The following is a 19831-nucleotide window of genomic DNA, read 5'->3' as shown; positions in this document are numbered from 1 at the left end:
AACCCATCTGGTTCACTAATGTAGAAGGAAATCTGCCGTCCTTACCCGGTCTGGCCTACGTGTGACTCCAGGCCCCTCGGCAATGTGGTCAACTCTTGACTGCCCCCTCAGAAAACGCCAAGTGAAACATTCAGCCCAAGGGGCACTTGGGGAAGGACAACAAATGCTTTTGCAGCCAGTGGCGCAAACAAAAACAAATCCACTTGACCCTGCCACCTTGAGAAATTGTTTGCGTTCAGCCTCTCTTTGCTCCTGCGCTCCCTTCAAAAATGTCTCCCTTCTTGTATTATTTTGACGCTACTTTTCGTATTCTTTGCAGGGATTGGTGCATTTCCCGGCAGCTGTGGTGGGGCCACCGTACCCCGGCGTACTTTGTGACAGTGAGCGATCCCTCCGTCCCAGCCGGAGAGGTAAGGCCCTTGGAAACAGGCCCCGCCGTGCTGAAGTCTCAGGGTGTGCGGCGGAGATTCCCCAGGATGTCGCCTGCTCTGGAGGGTTTCAGCTATGAAGAGAGGCTGGTTAGGCCTGAGAGCAGAGAAGGCTGAGGGGGGGGACCTGATTGAGGTGGACCGTGCTTGCTGCCTCACTGCCCCAGGGACCCGGGGTTCGAGTCGGCCTTGGGTCACTGTCTGTGAGGAGCCTGCACGTCCTCCCCGTGTCTGCGTGGGTTTCCTCCGGCTGCTCCGGTTTCCTCCCACAGTCCAAAGATGTGCAGGTTAGGTGAACTGGACATGCTAAATTGCCCCTGAGTGTCCAAAGATGTGCAGGTTAAGTGGATTGGCCGTGCTAAATTGCCCCTTTGTGCCCAAAGATGTGCAGGTTAAGAGGTTATTGGGTTAGGGCTGGGGAGTGGCCTGAGTGGGGTACTCTTTCAGAGGGTCGGTGCTGACTCGATGGGCCGACCGGCCTCCTTCTGCACTGTAGGGCTTCTATGAGGGACGTAGGGTGGCTGTGAAGGAACTTTTGCTCTTTGTAGAGGGGTCAGTAACCAAGCTGTACGGTCAGGGGTGGGAGATTTCGAGGGGATTTGAGGAAAAACATTCTCGCCCAGAGGGTGGTGGGAATCTGGAACTCACGACCTGAGAGGGTGGGGAAGGTGGGAACCCTCACATTTCAGGCGCATTCAGGGTGTTCGAAAGGCCACAGCTTACAACACGACAGAGCAAATGTCGGAAAATAGGACTAGAATGGGTAAGTGCTCGATGGCTGGCACATACACAATGGGCTGAATGGCCTCTTTGTGATGGAGTCAATATAGAGGAACTGTTTCCTGTGGAGTCCAGAACGAAAGGGGCCTAATCTTAAAATTAAAGCCAGCGTGTTGATGGGGTGAAGTTAAGAAACACTTCTTCACACGACAATGCACTAACAATGGGGCCTGGAGGGGGTCGGTAAGAATGTTGAAACAGAGAATAAAATATCTTTGATCGGGAACCGTACGTTAGATTACAAAACCACGAGGCATCACTTTAAAAATCAGCCATGAGTTCTGACTCTGTTCCGTTCTGGTCACCCTACTATAGGAAGGATATTGTTAAACTAGAAAGAGTGCAGAAGGGATTGACGAGGATGCTACCAGGACTTTGATGGTCTGAGTTATAAGGATAGGCTGGATAGGCTGGGACTTTTTTCCCTGGAGTGTAAGAGGCTTAGGGGTGACTGTATAGAGGTCTATAAAATAATGAGGGGCTTCGATAAGGTAGAGAGTCAACATCTTTTCCCAAAGGTCGAGGTGTCTAGAACTAGAGGGCAGAGGTTAAAGGTGAGAGGGGAGAGATACAAAAGAGACCAGAGGGGAAATTTGTTCACACAGAGGGTGGTGAGGGTCTGGAACGGGCTGCCAGAGGCAGTGGGAGAGGTGGATACAATTTTGTCCTTTAAGAAGCATTTGGATAGTTATATGGAAAGCTGGGTATGGACGGGTAGGGGCCAAATGTGGGCAAGTGGGGGCTAGCTTAGTGGTAAAAGCAGGGCGGCATGGACAAGCTGGGCCGAAGGGCCTGTTTCCAGGCTGTATGACTCTATGAGTGAACCGAATGTTGGGATAGACGAGAGGGGCCGAATGGCCTCTCCCTTCTCCCTCGGTGCCTCCAGTGGTGGACACCGTTGCTCTTTGACTGAAGCCTCACCATCTTTATCCTTCTCCGAGGACGCTGACGGGAATTACTGGGTGAGCGGTCAGACAGAGGAGATCGCCAGGCGGAAGGCGGCCAGGAAATTCAGCGTCTCTCCGGATCAGATCTCGCTCCGACAAGGTGAGCCGTGTGCCCGGCGTTCTCCTCCTCCCCCCCCCCCCCCCCCCCCCCCCCCCGCTCTCCCAGCAGGTGGTTGTATTCGGCTCCGGGAGTTTCAGGCTTTCACCTTGAATACTAATGATAATGAGAATCTTTATTGTCACAAGTAGGCTTACATTAACACTGCAATGACGTTACTGTAGTGGGCAGCACGGTGGCGCAGTGGTTAGCACTGCTGCCTCACGGGGCTGAGATCCCGGGTTCGATCCCGGCTCTGGGTCACTGCCCGTGTGGAGTTTGCACATTCTCCCCGTGTCTGCGTGGGTCTCACCCCCACAACCCACCGATGTGCAGGTTAGGCGGATTGGCCACGCTAAATTGCCCCTTAATTGGAAAGAATTAATTGGGCACTATAAATTTAGAAATAAAAAGTGAAGTTACTGTGGAAAGCCCCCAGTCGCCACACTCCGGCACCTGTTCGGGTACACAGAGGGAGAATTCAGGATGTCCAATTCACCTGACAAGCACGTCCTTGGACTGTGGGAGGAAACCGGAGCACCCGGAGGAAACCCACGCAGACACGGGGAGGACGTGCAGACTCCACACAGACAGTGATCCAAACCGGGAATCGAACCTGGGACCCTGGCGCTGTGAAGCCACAGTGCTAACCACTGTGCTACCATGCCGCCCATTGCCGTGCGGGAGATGACGTCGCAGTGGTCCTGTCGCTGGGCTAATGATCCGAGATGGCAGGATAATGCTCTGGGTCCCTGGGTTCAAATTGCCCCACGCCGGATGGAGGTGAAATTTGCATTCAATAAAATCTGGAATTAAATGTCTAATGATGACCACGATAAATGGTTGTCGTAAAAACCCATCTGGTCCTTCAGGGAAGGAAATCTGCCGTCCTTACCCGGTCTGGCCTACTTGTGACTCCAGACCCCCACAGCAACGTGGTTGCCTCTTTACTGCTCCCTGAAATAGCCGTGCGAGACACGCAGTTCACGGGGCAATTAGGGATGGGCAATAAATGCCTTGCCCAGCGTCACCCACACCCCGCGAAAGAATAACAAAGAAAATGATAGTCGGTTGAAGCGCCTGCTTCCGGGTCGTACGTTCGAGGCAATTCCAGTGGGGTTCTGTGGGTCACGAGAGTATGTGCTTCACCTCACATGTCATGTTGTGTGTCTTCTCGTTCCTGTCTTCCAGATGAAGATGTTCTGGATACTTGGTTCTCGTCAGGCCTGTTCCCCTTCTCCATCTTCGGGTGGCCGAACGAGGTGGGTGAGGGTGAGGGAAAAGAAATCGGTCAATTGGGACGCGAAGATTCATTGTAAGGGGTGGGCAAAGAAATGTGGGTGCCCGTGTGTGCCAATCGCCAACAGAGAATGCAGTGTATCTGCCTGTGTGTGTATCTGCCTGTGTGTGTGTGTATATCTGCCTGTGTGTGTGTGTGTATATCTGCCTGTGTGTGTGTGTATCTGCCTGTGTGTGTGTGTATCTGCCTGTGTGTGTGTGTGTATCTGCCTGTGTGTGTGTGTGTGTATATCTGCCTGTGTGTGTGTATATATCTGCCTGTGTGTGTATCTGCCTGTGTGTATGTATCTGCTTGTGTGTGTGTATATCTGCCTGTGTGTGTGTATATATCTGCCTGTGTGTGTGTTGCTCTGTATGTGACTGGGGTGTGTGTTTCTGTGTGTGTGTATCTGCCTGTGTGTGTATCTGCCTGTGTGTGTGTGTGTATATCTGCCTGTGTGTGTGTATCTGCCTGTGTGTGTGTTGCTCTGTATGTGACTGTGGGGTGTGTGTGTTTGTCTGTGTGTATGTGTGTGAATTATATACAATGCTGCTTTATCAGATACGGAATGCCACTGACTGGAGATTTCTCCCTGCAGACAGACGATCTGAAAGCCTTCTACCCGGGCACGTTGCTCGAGACAGGCCACGACATCCTCTTCTTCTGGGTGGCCAGGATGGTAATGCTGGGTTTAAAGCTGACAGGAAAACTGCCTTTCAAAGAGGTAAACCTGGGCCGATGCTAACTATCGGCCTGCACCGACTGGGCTACAGAATATTAATAGCTAACCGAGTGATCGGGCTGGGGCATTTAAATTTGAGCCGGGATGTTCGACATGATCCCTGGAAGCTTGTCTTCACACCCAGGCCTGTGGGGATTTGGAATTCCGACACGGAAAAACGTTTGAGGGAGGGTGCTCTTACCAAGGGCCAGTGCAGACTCAATGGGTCGAATGGCCTCCTGCACTGTAAATTCTATGATTTGTGTTGGGCAAGGAGGGGAGTGAGGCTCATACAATCCAAGCCAAAGAGGGTAATAAGGGCCAGATGGGTCATGATCTGGCTGCTTGAAGGAGTAAAGGGGCCGAGTGGCCTATTTATATTCCATTGTGCCAATTTTGTGGGATTTCAACGACGTTCCCAGGGCCAGGGCTCGGCACAAATCCGCTCGAGTGGCAGAAAGGGAAACATCAAACAATGTGAGGAAGATCAAAGTAACTTCAGGCTGTGGTTACAGAGCCAGACTCCCCAGTGCAGGATCAATCGATAAACACGATATCAATTTACATCAAGTTCCAACGATTGGAATTTTAATATCAGTCATCAGAGAGTGGAGCGATTGTGTGGCGGTCAATATAACTGTGAAACTCCAGCCATCGGTACAGTGCGAGTAACTCCTTCCCCACATTACCCAGTGTGTCTATCCCTCGGTACAGTGCGAGTAACTCCTTCCCCACATTACCCAGTGTGTCTAACCCTCGGTACAGTGCGAGTAACTCCTTCCCCACATTACCCAGTGTGTCTATCCCTCGGTACAGTGCGAGTAACTCCTTCCCCCACATTACCCAGTGTGTCTATCCCTCGGTACAGTGCGAGTAACTCCTTCCTCACGTTACCCAGTGTGTCTATCCCTCGGTACAGTGCGAGTAACTCCTTCCCCACATTACCCAGTGTGTCTATCCCTCGGTACAGTGCGAGTAACTCCTTCCCCACGTTACCCAGTGTGTCTATCCCTCGGTACAGTGCGAGTAACTCCTTCCCCACATTACCCAGTGTGTCTATCCCTCGGTACAGTGCGAGTAACTCCTTCCCCCACATTACCCAGTGTGTCTATCCCTCGGTACAGTGTGAGTAACTCCTTCCCCCACATTACCCAGTGTGTCTATCCCTCTGTACAGTGCGAGTAACTCCTTCCCCACATTACCCAGTGTGTCTATCCCTCGGTACAGTGCGAGTAACTCCTTCCCCCACATTACCCAGTGTGTCTATCCCTCGGTACAGTGCGAGTAACTCCTTCCCCACGTTACCCAGTGTGTCTATCCCTCGGTACAGTGCGAGTAACTCCTTCCCCACGTTACCCAGTGTGTCTATCCCTCGGTACAGTGCGAGTAACTCCTTCCCACGTTACCCAGTGTGTCTATCCCTCGGTACAGTGCGAGTAACTCCTTCACTGCGTTACCCAGTGTGTCTATCCCTCAGTACAGTGCGAGTAACTCCTTCCCCACGTTACCTAGTGTGTCTATCCCTCGGTACAGTGCGAGTAACTCCTTCCCCACATTACCCAGTGTATCTCTCGGTACAGTGCGAGTAACTCCTTCCCCACATTACCCAGTGTGTCTATCCCTCGGTACAGTGCGAGTAACTCCTTTCCCACATTAACCAGTGTGTCTATCCCTCTGTACAGTGCGAGTAACTCCTTCCCCACATTACCCAGTGTGTCTATCCCTCGGTACAGTGCGAGTAACTCCTTCCCCACGTTACCCAGTGTGTCTATCCCACTGTACAGTGCGAGTAACTCCTTCCCCACGTTACCCAGTGTGTCTATCCCTCGGTACAGTGCGAGTAACTCCTTCCCCACATTACCCAGTGTGTCTAACCCTCAGTACAGTGCGAGTAACTCCTTCCCCACATTACCCAGTGTGTCTATCCCTCGGTACAGTGCGAGTAACTCCTTCCCCCACATTACCCAGTGTGTCTAACTCTCGGTACAGTGCGAGTAACTCCTTCCCCACATTACCCAGTGTATCTCTCGGTACAGTGCGAGTAACTCCTTCCCCACATTACCCAGTGTGTCTATCCCTCGGTACAGTGCGAGTAACTCCTTCCCCACATTACCCAGTGTGTCTATCCCTCGGTACAGTGCGAGTAACTCCTTCCCCACATTACCCAGTGTGTCTATCCCTCGGTACAGTGCGAGTAACTCCTTCCCCACATTACCCAGTGTGTCTATCCCTCGGTACAGTGCGAGTAACTCCTTCCCCCACGTTACCCAGTATGTCTATCCCTCTGTACAGTGCGGGTAACTCCTTCCCAACGTTACCCAGTGTTTCTATCCCTCGGTACAGTGCGAGTAACTCCTTCCCCACATTACCCAGTGTGTCTATCCCTCAGTACAGTGCGAGTAACTCCTTCCCCACGTTACTCAGTGTGTCTATCCCTCGGTACAGTGCGAGTAACTCCTTCCCCCACATTACCCAGTGTGTCTATCCCTCGGTACAGTGCGAGTACCTCCTTCCCCACATTACCCAGTGTTTCTATCCCTCTGTACAGTGCGAGTAACTCCTTCCCCACGTTACCCAGTGTGTCTATCCCTCGGTACAGTGCGAGTAACTCCTTCCCCCACATTACCCAGTGTGTCCATCCCTCGGTACAGTGCGAGTAACTCCTTCCCCCACATTACCCAGTGTTTCTCTTGGTACAGTGCGAGTAACTCCTTCCCCACATTACCCAGTGTGTCTATCCCTCAGTACAGTGCGAGTAACCCCTTCCCCACATTACCCAGTGTGTCTATCCCTCGGTACAGTGCGAGTAACTCCTTCCCCACATTACCCAGTGTGTCTATCCCTCGGTACAGTGCGAGTAACTCCTTCCCCACATTACCCAGTGTGTCTATCCCTCGGTACAGTGCGAGTAACTCCTTCCCCCACATTTCCCAGTGTGTCTATCACTCTGTACAGTGCGAGTAACTCCTTCCCCAAGTTACCCAGTGTTTCTATCCCTCGGTACAGTGCGAGTAACTCCTTCCCCACGTTACCCAGTGTTTCTATGCCTCGGTACAGTGCGAGTAACTCCTTCCCCACATTACCCAGTGTGTCTATCCCTCTGTACAGTGCGAGTAACTCCTTCCCCACATTACCCAGTGCGTCTATCCCTCTGTACAGTGCGAGTAACTCCTTCCCCGTGTTACCCAGTGCGTCTATCCCTCGGTACAGTGCGAGTAACTCCTTCACTGCGTTACCCAGTGCGTCTATCCCTCGGTACAGTGCGGGTAACTCCTTCCCCGTGTTACCCAGTGCGTCTATCCCTCGGTACAGTGCGAGTAACTCCTTCCCCGCGTTACCCAGTGTGTCTATCCCTCGGTACAGTGCGAGTAACTCTTTCACTGCGTTACCCAGTGCGTCTATCCCTCGGTACAGTGCGAGTAACTCCTTCCCCCACATTACCCAGTGTGTCTATCCCTCGGTACAGTGCGAGTAACTCCTTCACTGCGTTACCCAGTGCGTCTATCCCTCGGTACAGTGCGAGTAACTCCTTCCCCCACATTACCCAGTGTGTCTATCCCTCCTTACAGTGCGAGTAACTCCTTCCCCACATTACCCAGTGTGTCTATCCCTCGGTACAGTGCGAGTAACTCCTTCCCCCACATTACCCAGTGTGTCTATCCCTCGGTACAGTGCGAGTAACTCCTTCCCCACGTTACCCAGTGTGTCTATCCCTCGGTACAGTGCGAGTAACTCCTTCCCCACGTTACCCAGTGTTTCTATCCCTCGGTACAGTGCGAGTAACTCCTTCACTGCGTTACCCAGTGTGTCTATCCCTCGGTACAGTGCGAGTAACTCCTTCCCCCACATTACCCAGTGCGTCTATCCCACTGTACAGTGCGAGTAACTCCTTCACCGCATTACCCATTGCTCCTACTGACATTGTTTCTTTTGATCATTCCTTTCTTGTTTATCGTTTCAATATCTCAGGTCTACCTTCACGCCATTGTCCGCGACTCGCATGGCCGCAAAATGAGCAAATCTCTTGGCAACGTCATTGACCCCCTTGATGTGATCTTCGGGATCACACTCGAGGTAAGACCTGCTCACATTATTTTTGGGATCTCTGCCGTTTCAGCATTGCTGGGCTGTGCAGTTCAATGCTGTGGGTTAGAAAATGCATTCATTTGTTAACAAGAGTTTGTTACATAGCCATCCACGTTAATTCTAATTGAACGAGGCAGAGGTGAAACCGACCTTAGGTGACAACATGAAACAAGAGATCATGATTTATTCGTCTGTTTTACGCCACCTGCTTTTTTTTCCCAAAAGAATTGCCCAAGGGCGCGCGTCAAGAGTGCGCACATCGAGAGTGCCTGTCCGTGCGTCAAAATTATGTTTGCGCTGTTAGTGCATGCACGGCAAGAGTCCGTGTGTGCATGTCGAGAGTGCACATGTAAACTGCGTGTTTTGAGTGTGCACGTTGTGAGTGTGCGCGTGCGCATTGTGAGTGTGCGCGTTCTGTGTGTGCATTGTGAGTGTGCATTTGTGAGTGTGCACGTTGTTAGCCTGCACACTGAGCGTGCGCATTGAATGGTCACATTGAGTGCGCGTTGTGAGTCCGCGTGTTGTGAGTGCGGGCGTTGTGAGTGCGCGCGTTGTGAGTGCGCGCATTGTGAGTGCGCGCATTGAATGTTCACGTTAAGAGTCGCACGTTGTGTGCGTGCGTTGTGAGTATGCATTGAATGTTCACATTGAGAGTGTGCGCGTTGTGAGTGTGCACGTTGTGTGCGTGCGTTGTGAGTGTGCGCCTGTTGAGTGGGTATGTGTTGAGCCTATGAGTGTGTGCCCGTCAGTGTGTGTTTCGGGGCTTGTGTGTCTGTGTCTTGAGAAATTGATACATTTCAATGAGATCACCTTTCATTCTTCCAGAGCAAATTGGACGTGTGCATGGGTGTGCGCACCCCTAAACATTAACATACGTGTGTTTGTATGTATACGCCTGACTGAACCTCACCTTACTATGAGACCTGGCTTTGTATTCATGCCGTGCCCTGTGTGAGCACCGCACACGGAGAGTGGGAATAACAGGAGGCTGTGCGCCACCTCCGGACCCCGGGGAAGGATTATTTTTGAAACACAGCAGTTTTGTTGCTGAGTTGGAACAGAATTAGGCTTTCACCCTGGTGCCCATTCAGGTGATCAGACAACTTGTTTTCTGTAGCGAGGGCAATTCTAAGTGGTTGCGAGGTGACCGTTTGGTTATAATGGCCGCCATCGGGCATTTGGCCTTTTTCCTTTGCTGTTCCCGCAGGGTCTGTACGCACAGCTCCTGGAGAGTAACTTGGACCCAGTTGAGATCGAGCGAGCCAAGGCGGGTCAGGTAAATACAGTGCGATTATATCTCCCTCTGTGGCTGAAGTGAATAATGTGGATTTATTTAAGGGGAAGTTTGCAGCGGACATCAGGCAGAACGGGAATGGGAGATCACGAGATGAAGCTCCGACCAATCAGACCGGTGAATTTTAAAGTGCGCGACATTGAGATGAGAACAAAGAAAATTACAGCACAGGAACAGGCCCTTCGGCCCTCCCAGCCTGCGCTGATCCAGATCCTTTATCTAAACCTTTCTCCTATTTTCCAAAAGAACAAAGAGAAGGGTAAGGTCTATCGTTGATAGATTCACAGATGGTCACAGCACAAATGGAGGCCATTCAGCCCATCGTGTCCACGCCGGTCATCAAACATCTGACTGCACTCATCCCGTTTTCCAGCCCTCGGCCCACTGCCCTGGGAGTTACGGCAGTGCAGGTGGCACAGCGGTTAGCACTGCTGCCTCAGAGTGCCAGGGACCCGGGTTCAGTTCCGACCTCGGGGGACTGTCTGTGCGGAGTCTGCACGTTCTCCCCGTGTCTGCGTGGGATTCCTCCGGGTGCTCCGGTTTCCTCCCACAGTCCAAAGATGTGCGGGTTAGGTGGATTGGCCATGATCAATTGACCCTTAGTGTTTAAGGATGTGTATGTTAAGTGGGGTTACAGGAATGGCGGAGGGGGGGAAGGGGGGGGGGGGGGGGGTAGTGGGCCCAGATAGGATGCTCGATCAGCGGGTCAGTGCAGACCTCAAATCCAAATGTCTTCCTTCCAGGGCAGTGGGCCGAGGGCTGGAAAACGGGATGAGTGCAGTCAGATGTTTGATGACCGGCGTGGACACGATGGGCTGAATGGCCTCCATTTGTGCTGTGACCATCTGTGAATCTATCGAAGATAGACCTTACCCTTCTCTTTGTTCTTTTGGAAAATAGGATACAGGTTTAAATAAATCCACATCCTTCTGAGCTGTAGAAATTCTATCTCAGTACACAGCAAGACTTCCTAAGTCTGCCAACTGTATTCAAAAGTGGATTGTGACCTGCGATGGGGTTGTTTGAGTGGGAATAAAGATAGCAGTTAAGGGTTATTGTGTATTGATTCGCATTGTTTATGGGGTAAGTGTGAGCTATTTTCTTGTGATGTTGAAGATATTTAAATAGTGTCTTGTAATAAAGTTTGTTTTAATTTATCATATCCCTACCTTGTGTGGAATCCCTTGTGGAGCGGATTATCCTTTCCTCACAACCTTACAGAATTAAAATAAAATATCGAGGTTTCTGTCCATTATCCTAGTCACTGTTGGTCCTGGATTGTAATACAGATTCAGCTCAAACCTCTAATACATTTATTACTGTAAAAGAACAATTGTCCAACGTGAAACGTGTCACATGTGACTCCCAGGGCAACTGGAAAATTGTACATTAGCCCATGTACTCCGGTTTCCTCCCACAGTCCAAAGATGTGCAGGTTAGGTGGGGTGTTGGGGATAGGGTGTGAGTTTGGGCCTAGGTAGGGTGCTCTTTCAGCGGGTCGATGCAGACCTGATGGGCCGAATGGCTTCCTTCTACACTGTAGCGCGATTCTGTGAAAGTCTTTCAATAGATGCGGAGCATTTGGGGGATTTTTTTTCTGAGTTTCTGCGAGGTGCTACCCAAATGCAATCCACCTTGCATCTTTTCTTTTCTTAGAAATCGGATTATCCGGATGGGATTCCTGAATGTGGGACGGATGCCCTGCGTTTTGCCCTGTGCGCCTACACATCTCAAGGTAAGGTGCCTGTGGTACTTTTAGACGACGCTTCATTGACTACACATTTCCCGTCATTGAGTCCCAGCAGAAACGTAGCAGGGACTCAGATCAGCAGGGTATAAGGGCAGGAGGCAGCCCACTCCCGACGGTGCAGAGATATACAGGTCGTTCAGAATTCGTCTGTTCATATTACAGCCAGCGAGGGCCCCTTCAAGTCCATGCTAGCTCGGCGCAGAGCAATCCAGTCAACCCCACCCCCTCCGCTCCCCCTGTAGCCCGACAAGACCGTTTCCATCCAATTTACTTTTGCAATCATTCCCGGTCCCCTGCCTCCGCCCCCATCGTAGGCAGGTTCATTCCCACTCACCAAGTTAAGTTTCCCCCTTAGAAACAGTTCAGAGAAGGCGGCACGGTGACACAGTGGTCAGCACTGCTGCGTGACAACGCCAGGGACCGGGGTTCATTTTCTCCCCGTGTCTGTGTGGGTTTCCTCCGGGTGCTCCGGTTTCCTCCACAGTCCAGTGATGTGCGTTAGACGGATTGGCCACGATAGAATTGCCCCTTGGTGCCCAAAGGTTAGGTGAAGTTATGGGGAAAGGGCGAGAAAAGTGGGTATGGGTCGAGTGCTCTTTCAGAGGGCCGGTGCAGACTCGATGGGCCAAATGGCCGCCTGCACTGTATAAATTCTATAGGTTCACCAGCATAACGCCAGGGATGGGCGGGTTGTTTTATGAGGAAAGGTTGGAGAGTTTCGGTTTGTATCCGCTGGAGTTTAGAAACGTGAGAGGAGACTTGATGGAAACCTTTAAGATCCCGAGGGGCATTAACCTGTTGCCGAGGGAGTGCAGCGAAGGTTTACAGGCGGGCACAGTAGCACAAGTGGATAGCACTGTGGCTTCACAGCGGCGGGGTCCCAGGTTCGATTCCCCGCTGGGTCACTGTCTGTGCGGAGTCTGCACGTTCTCCCCGTGTGTGTGTGGGTTTCCTCCGGGTGCTCGGACTTCCTCCCACAGTCCAAAGACGTGCAGATTAGGTGGATTGGCCATGATAAATTGCCCTTCGTGTCCAAAAAAGGTTAGTTGGGGTTATTGGGATAGGGTGGAAGTGAGGGCTTAAGTGGGTCGGTGCAGACTCGATGGGCCGACTGGCCTCCTTCTGCACTGTATGTTCTATGTTCTTTACCAGACTGATTCCTGGGATGGAGGGACTGAGATACGAGGAGAGATTGACTAGGTTAGGATTATATTCGCTGGCGTTCAGAAGAGTGAGGCGCAATCTCATAGAAACCTATAAAATTCTCACGGGACTGGACAGGGTAGATGCAGGAAGGATGGTGGGTGTGTCCAAAACCAGAGGTCACCATAAGACGTAGAAGTAGGCCATTCGGCCCATTGAGTCTGCTCTGCCATTCAATGAAATGACGTGATAATCCTCAACTCCACTTTCCCGCCTCACCCCCATCCCCCTCGATTCCCTGACTGATTAACAATCTGTCTCTCTCGGCCCTGAACATACTTAACGGCCCGGCCTCTACAGCTCTCTGCGGTAAAGAAATTCCTCCTCGTCTCTGTCTGAAATGGGCGATCCCCTCACTCTGAGATTGTGCCCTCTGGTCCCGGACTCTCCCACAAGGGGAAACATCCACTCAACATCGACTCTGTCAAACCCCCTGAGAATCCGATACGTCGCAATAAAGCCGCCCCTCAGTCTGAGGATATGGGGTGAACCATTTAGAACAGAGATGAGGAGAAATGTCTTCACCCAGAGAGAGCGGTGAGCGTGTGGAATTCACTACCTCAGAAAGTAGTTGAGGCCAAAGCATTGTGTGTTTTCAAGAAGCAGGTAGATATTGCACTTGGGGCTAAAGGGATCAAGAGGTATTTCGGGGGAAGGTGGGATTAGGCTATTGAGTTGGATGATCAGCCGTGAACATGGTGAATGGCGGAGTGGGCTCGAAGGGCCGAACGGCCTCGTGCTGCTCCTATTTTCAATGTTTTGATGACAGGGTGGGTGTGGAGATGATGTTTCCTCTTGTGGGAAAATCTAGAATGGGGGGAGGGGGTCGCTATTTAAAAGTACGGGGGTCGCCTATTTAAGACGGAGATGAGAATTATTTTCACTCAGAGGGGGGTGAGTCTCTGGCACTCTCTTCCTCGAAAGGCGAGGCTAAATCGCTGGCTTTTAAAGCAGGCCAGCAGCACGGTTCGATTCCCGTACCAGCCTCCCCGGACAGGCGCCGGAATGTGGCGACTGGGGGCTTTTCACAGTAACTTCATTGAAACCTACTCGTGACAATAAGCGATTTTCATTTCATTTTTATTTTCAGTGGAACAGAACCTTTGAATATCTTTAAGGCAGAGCTGGATAGATGACTGATTGACAAGGGGAGAGGTGAAAGGTCATTAGGGGGGTCGGCAGGAAGATAGGGTTGAGGTTACAATCCGACCAGCCACGATCTTATTGAATGGAGGAGCAGACTCGAGGGGCCGAGTGGCCTGACTCCTCCTTGTTTGCATTTTGCATCCACCCCCCCTTCCCCACCCACCCCTTGCATCACATGCCGAAAATCTTAAATCTGTGTTGTCCTAATTTGATCAGCCAATGGGAACGGCTTTTCCTTGTCGACCTCATCTAAGCCTGTCCGAATCTTCAACACGTCCCTCGAATCTCCCCTCAATCCCCTTGGCTGCCAGGGAGACAGTCCCAGCTTCTGGAATCTGACTGTTGAGCACCCTCTATTCATTTCCATCTGTCCGTTCTGCCAACCAGTCTAGGTCCCCAATGTCTTAACACCCCCACCGCGCCCCCATCCCCTCCCCCTTGCAGGTTTGGTGTAACCTTGGCAACACACGGGTTTCCCAGCGGGGGGTTGGAGAGCCACACAACGCCACGCAGACTTCGGCAGCACTGGTACATCCCGTAAGCAGCCATAAATTCATCAGATAAAGGAGCAGAATTAGACCGTTTGGCCCATCGAGTCTGCTCCGCCATTCTATCATGGCTGATACCCTCTCGGCCTTAACTCCACCGTCCTGCCCATTCTCCATAACCCTTCAACCCATTACCAATTAAAAATCTGTCTAACTCCTCCTTAAATTTACTCCCAGCATCCACCGCACTCTTGGGTAGCGAATTCTACAGATTCACAAGCCTTTGGGAGAAGTAGTTTCTCCTCAACAAGAAGTAGTTTCTCCTCAACTCTGACTTAAATTTGCTACCTCTTATTCTAAGATTATGACCTCTCGTTTCAGAATGCCCCACAAGAGAAAACATCCGCTCCACGTCCACTTTATCCAAACCTTTTACCATCTTGTATTCCTCAATTAGCTCTCCCCTCATTCTTCTAAACTCTAGAGAGTATCGACCTGAACTGTTCAATCTCTCCTCATACGACAAACTCTGCATCTCTGGAATCAACCGAGTGAACCTCCTCTGAACTGCCTCCAATGCCGCTACATCCCTCCTCAAATAAGGGGCCCAAAACTGTGCACAATACTCCAGGTGCAGTCTTACCAATGCCTTGTACAGTTGCAGCAACATCTTACCTTTATACTCAATTCCTTTAGCTAGAAATGCCAACATTCCATTCACTCTCTTTATTATCTACCTACATGCTCAGTTTCTGTGCCTCATGCACAAGGACACCCAGATCCCTCTGTATCGGAGCTCCCCAAAGTCTTTCCCCATTTAGATAATAAGTTGCCTTCCCATTTTTCCAATCAAAATGCATGACCTCACACTTATCTACGTTAAACTCCATCTGCCACATTTTGGCCCACTCTCCAAACCGATCCATACCCATTTGTAAGGTTCTTATGTCCTCATTGCAACTTACACGCCCATCTATCTTTGTGTCGTCTGCAAGTTTGACTATAGAACCTTCTATCCCTGTATACCTGTATGTGTTAATATAAATTGTAAATAGCTGGGGCCCAAGGACCGAACCCTGTGGCACCCCATTAGTTACATCTTGCCATCCTGACCCATTTAACCCGACTCCCTGTCTCCGGTCCGTCAGCCAGCCTTCTGTCCAAGCTGATAAATTACCCCTAATCCCACTTGATCTCACCTTGTGAATTAACCTTCTGTGTGGCCACCGCCTGTCACAAAACAGTGGGGGGGGGGGGAGTCAATGCTCCCCTGGCTGGTTCCCCCATTCCCCCTCCACTTTCAAACCTCCTCTTGCCTGCAGCAAGACACCATGCCCCGTTCAGACATCACTCCTGCACACGTTGGCTCCTAGTCTGACGGCATCTTGATTGAAGGTGCCTCCCATGTCTCCCAACCCCTTCCCTCCCTATCCCTGCAATCGCGTCCAGCCCCCACAACCCTCCAAAATCAGCCAAAATCAACCCCCTCCCCCTAGTTCGGCACTCTTGAGCTAACCTCTCTGCCTCTCTACTGCACTTCCCTCCTTCACTGTCGCTGGGTCAGAATCCTGGAAACTCCACCACTCCCTAACAGCACTGTGGGTATACCTACACCACAGTTTATTTTTTAAAAAGATTTACGGGATGTGGGCGCCGCTGACTAGACCAGCATTTATTGTCCATCCCTAATTGCCCCTTGACAAGGTGGTGGCTGAGCTGCCGTCTTGAAGCCGCTGCAGTCCCTGAGGTGTAGGTAGACCCACCGTGCTGTTAGGGAGGGAGCTCCAGGATTTGGACCCGGCGACACTGAAGGAACGGCCGATATATTTCCCAGTCAGGATGGGGAGTGACTTGGAGGGGAACCTCCAGGTGGGGGGGGGGGGGGGGGGGGGGGGGGGGGTGATCCCAGGTATCTGCTGCTCTTGCCCGTCGAGATGGTGGTCCCCCGATTGGCCCCGGCAGAGATGGCGCCTGTGAGACCAGCTGAAACGTTTCCGTTTTGTGCCAACAGGCCGAGACATCAACCTGGACGTCAACCGTATCCTTGGTTACCGCCACTTCTGTAACAAACTGTGGAACGCCACCAAGTTTGCCATCCGGGGCCTGGGGGAGAACTTCACGCCAGAGATAGCTGTCCAGGTCGGTGCCGGGTCTGCCAGTGTCGGCGGGCAGAGGGTCCGGGGCGGGCAGGGGAGATGGTGTGTCGCCTCCGAGCCCTGGGACTTGCCAATATCTGTTGCCCCCCCCACCCCCTATTTGCCCTTGAACTGAGGCCATTTTCAGGGGGCAGTTAAGAGTTAAACAGATTGCTGCGGGTCTGGAGTCACAAGTAGTACCCAGACCGGGTAAGGACAGCAGATTTCCTCCTACAAATTTAAATTCCACTAGCTAATGCCGTGGTGGGATTTGAACCGGGTCTCCCAGTGCATTGCCTGGGACCCTGGATGACTAGTCCAGCGACATTACCATTACGTCACCGTCTCCCCGTAGAGGAGGGTGGTGGTTGCTCTCCGACATTTCGGAGAGGTTCGTACATTTAGATACTGAGAGAATTGAGGGTGTGGGAAGGCGGAGATGTGGCGAAAGATTGGCCACGAATGAGGGGAGTCTTTTCGAAGGGCCGAATGGCCCACGCCTGCTGGCCTTTATTTCGCTCTTGTTCATTGGACACAATCGAACCGGCAAGTGGTAGAAACAGCAGGGTGTGTGTGGGTAGGCCGAGCTGAGGGGGTCAGAGGTCAGAGGAGGTTTGCGTCGGACGCGGGGCCCTTTTTTTGCGCCGCAGATTGGATGACGTCCGCGTTTCCCTCCAGGACCCGTCACGCGGGAGCCTGATCGATCGCTGGGTGCTGAGTCGGCTGAGCCACGCGGTGGAACTCTGCAATCGCGGCTTCCGGCAGTACGATTTCCCGGGCGTCACTACCGCCACCTACAACTTCTGGCTGTACGAACTCTGCGACGTCTACCTGGTGAGCCACTTTGCCGACCATCGCTGGTACCCTCCAGCCCATATGAGCTAACTTGTGACCATCCCTGTGACATGCGGAGGGAGTATGGCGTTTGTACCTTCTCCCCATGTTTGCGTGGGTTTCCTCCGGGTGCTCCGGTTTCCTCCCACAGTCCAAAGACGTGCTGTTAGGTGGATTGGCCGTGATAAATTGTCCCTGGTTTAGGTTAGGTTGGGTTAAAGTTACCGGAATACTCATCCCATTTTCCAGCACGCGTTCCGTAGCCTCCCAGGCTCCAGCGCTTCAGATGCAGATCCAGGTCCCTTTTATACGAGTTGAGTTTTTCAGCCTCCACCACCAACCGAGGCGGCGAATTCCAGACACTCGCAACCCTCTGGGAGGGGGTCCCCTCGAATCCTTCAACCAACCACCTTAAATCTACACCCCCATGGGAATTGAGCCTCCAGTTAGAGGGAAGCGAGTCTTTCCCTGTCTACCCTGCCTCGGCCCCTCATCATTTTGAACACCCCAATCAGGTCTCCCCTTGGCCTCCTTTGTTCTGAGGAAAACGACCCCGGCCTCTCCATTCTCTCCTCAAGCTGCTACTTTCCAGCCCTGGCTACATTCTTGTAAATCTCCTCTGCTCTCTCTCTCTCTCCAGAGGAATTCTGTCCTTCCCGTAACGTGGTGACCAGAACTGTGGGCGGGATTCTCCCAGCCCCGGGCCGGACAATCGCCGTAACCGCGGACCCGATGCCGGCAGGCGATTCTCTTGAGGAGCAGAGAATCGGCGTCATTGGCGCGGCGCTGGTCGCAGACCGCTGTCCACGGCCCGGGCCGCCGATTCTCCGGCCTTGATGGGCCAAGCGGCCACGCAGAAACGGCAGAGTCCCGCCGGCGCCGTCCACACCTGCTCGCAGCCGGCAGGAACTCTGCGCGCAGGGCTGGGAGGCGGCCTGTGGGGAGGGGGGAGGGGGCTCCTTCACCGGGGTGGGGGCGGGGGGGGCCTCCGATGGGATCTGGCCCGCGATCGGGACCCACCGATCGATGGGCCGGCCTCTCCAGCCCCGGCCCTGTTTTGTTATACGGCCGACCCCTGAACGCCATGTTGCGTCGGGGTCCGGCTCGTGGAGGAAGTCCCCCACGCACGTGCGGGTTGGCACGGTGCCCAGTTGCCACCGGGAAGGGAGGCTGAAGCGACGTGAACCGTCGTGAAACGCGTTCACGACGTGCGGAAACTCTGCCTCCATTTTGGAGAATCCTGCCCTGTGTGTCCGTTAATCTGCTTTCCACCAAGGGGAGGCGCTCTAGCATCTCCAACCCTCCCCCCCCCGCCCCCAATCTCCGGAGACGTTCCGGTAAATCTCCCTCCGCATCCTTGCCCAGACCCACGTTTCCACCGGGAATCCAGGATATTGCCCTGTAACCACTATTATTCCTGCGGAGCACCTTGGGATGTTAGTAGTGGCGCGATTATCAACAGTGTCCACTGACTTGCTGGGAATTCCTCCCCATCCCGGGGATGGACGAGCGGGAGGCACATCCATTTTTCCTTGTCTTTGCTCCCGCCTCAGGAATGCTTGAAGCCGGTGTTTGGCGGCTCGGATGAGAATGCAGCGCACGTCGCCCGGAATGTGCTGTACACCTGTCTGGACGTTGGCTTGCGCCTCCTCAGCCCCTTCATGCCCTATGTTACAGAAGAACTCTACCAGAGGTTACCACGGCGATCGTCACAGGAACCCCCCAGTATCACCGTTACCCCTTATCCAGAATGTGAACAGGTACGTTAGCGACTTTCAGACTTATCTGGATAGACACGTGAACAGGCCGGGTATAAAAGGTTAATCTAGATAGGCCAGTGCTCAGCACAGGCTTGGAGGGCCGAAGGGCCTGTTACTATGCTTTACTGTTCTTTGTTCTTGTTCTTTATATATGTCTCTCTCTCTCTCTCTCCCTGTCTCTCTCTTTCTCAGTCTGTCTGTCTCTCTCTCTCTCTCCCTGTCTCTCTCTTCCTCAGTCTGTCTTTCTCTCTCTCGCTCTCAATTTGTCTCTCACACTGTCTCTCTTTTTGTCAGCATCTCTCTCTGTCTGTCCCTCTTTCTCTGTCTGTCTGTCTCTGTCCCTCTCTTTCTTTGTCTCCCTGCCCCCTCGTCCCCTCCCTGTCACCCTCCCCTCCCTGTCACCCTCCCCTCCCTGTCACCTTCCCCTCCCTGTCACCCTCTCCTCCCTGTCACCCTCCCCTCCCTGTCACCCTCTCCCCTCCCTGTCACCCTCTCCCCTCCCTGTCACCCTCTCCTCCCTGTCACCCTCCCCTCCCTGTCACCCTCCCCTCCCTGTCACCCTCTCCCCTCCCTGTCACCCTCTCCTCCCTGTCACCCTACCTCCTGTCACCCTCCCCTCCCTGTCACCCTCCCCTCCCCGTCACCCTCCCCTCCCTGTCACCCTCCCCTCTCTGTCACCCTCCCCTCCCTGTCACCCCCTCCTCCCTGTCACCCTCCCCTCCCTGTCACCCTCTCCTCCCTGTCACCCTCCCTCCCTGTCACCCTCCCCTCCCTGTCACCCTCCCCTCCCTGTCACCCTCCCCTCCCTGTCACGCCCTCTCCTCCCTGTCACGCCCTCCCTCTCCCTGTCACCCTCCCCTCCCTGTCACGCTCTCCCTCCCTG

At 52.9% G+C, this 19831-nt stretch overlaps 1 protein-coding gene across 1 annotated transcript in view; it reads left to right on the top strand.

Moving 5' to 3' along the window:
• Nucleotides 1–19831, top strand: part of vars1 (valyl-tRNA synthetase 1) — a 71642-nt gene that overhangs the window by 39888 nt on the left and 11923 nt on the right. The window contains exons 12-21 of the mRNA XM_038816946.1: nucleotides 320–410; nucleotides 2150–2255; nucleotides 3444–3514; nucleotides 4130–4255; nucleotides 8222–8326; nucleotides 9546–9614; nucleotides 11289–11367; nucleotides 16231–16358; nucleotides 17033–17188; nucleotides 18742–18948. Of these exons, the coding sequence (XP_038672874.1) occupies nucleotides 320–410; nucleotides 2150–2255; nucleotides 3444–3514; nucleotides 4130–4255; nucleotides 8222–8326; nucleotides 9546–9614; nucleotides 11289–11367; nucleotides 16231–16358; nucleotides 17033–17188; nucleotides 18742–18948 (1138 nt within the window). The remainder of the gene's footprint in view (nucleotides 1–319; nucleotides 411–2149; nucleotides 2256–3443; nucleotides 3515–4129; nucleotides 4256–8221; nucleotides 8327–9545; nucleotides 9615–11288; nucleotides 11368–16230; nucleotides 16359–17032; nucleotides 17189–18741; nucleotides 18949–19831) is intronic.

This window comes from Scyliorhinus canicula, chromosome 13 (genome assembly GCF_902713615.1).
Source record: "Scyliorhinus canicula chromosome 13, sScyCan1.1, whole genome shotgun sequence".
Classification (NCBI taxonomy): Eukaryota; Metazoa; Chordata; class Chondrichthyes; order Carcharhiniformes; family Scyliorhinidae; genus Scyliorhinus; species Scyliorhinus canicula.
This window is presented reverse-complemented; position numbering and strand designations above follow the sequence as displayed.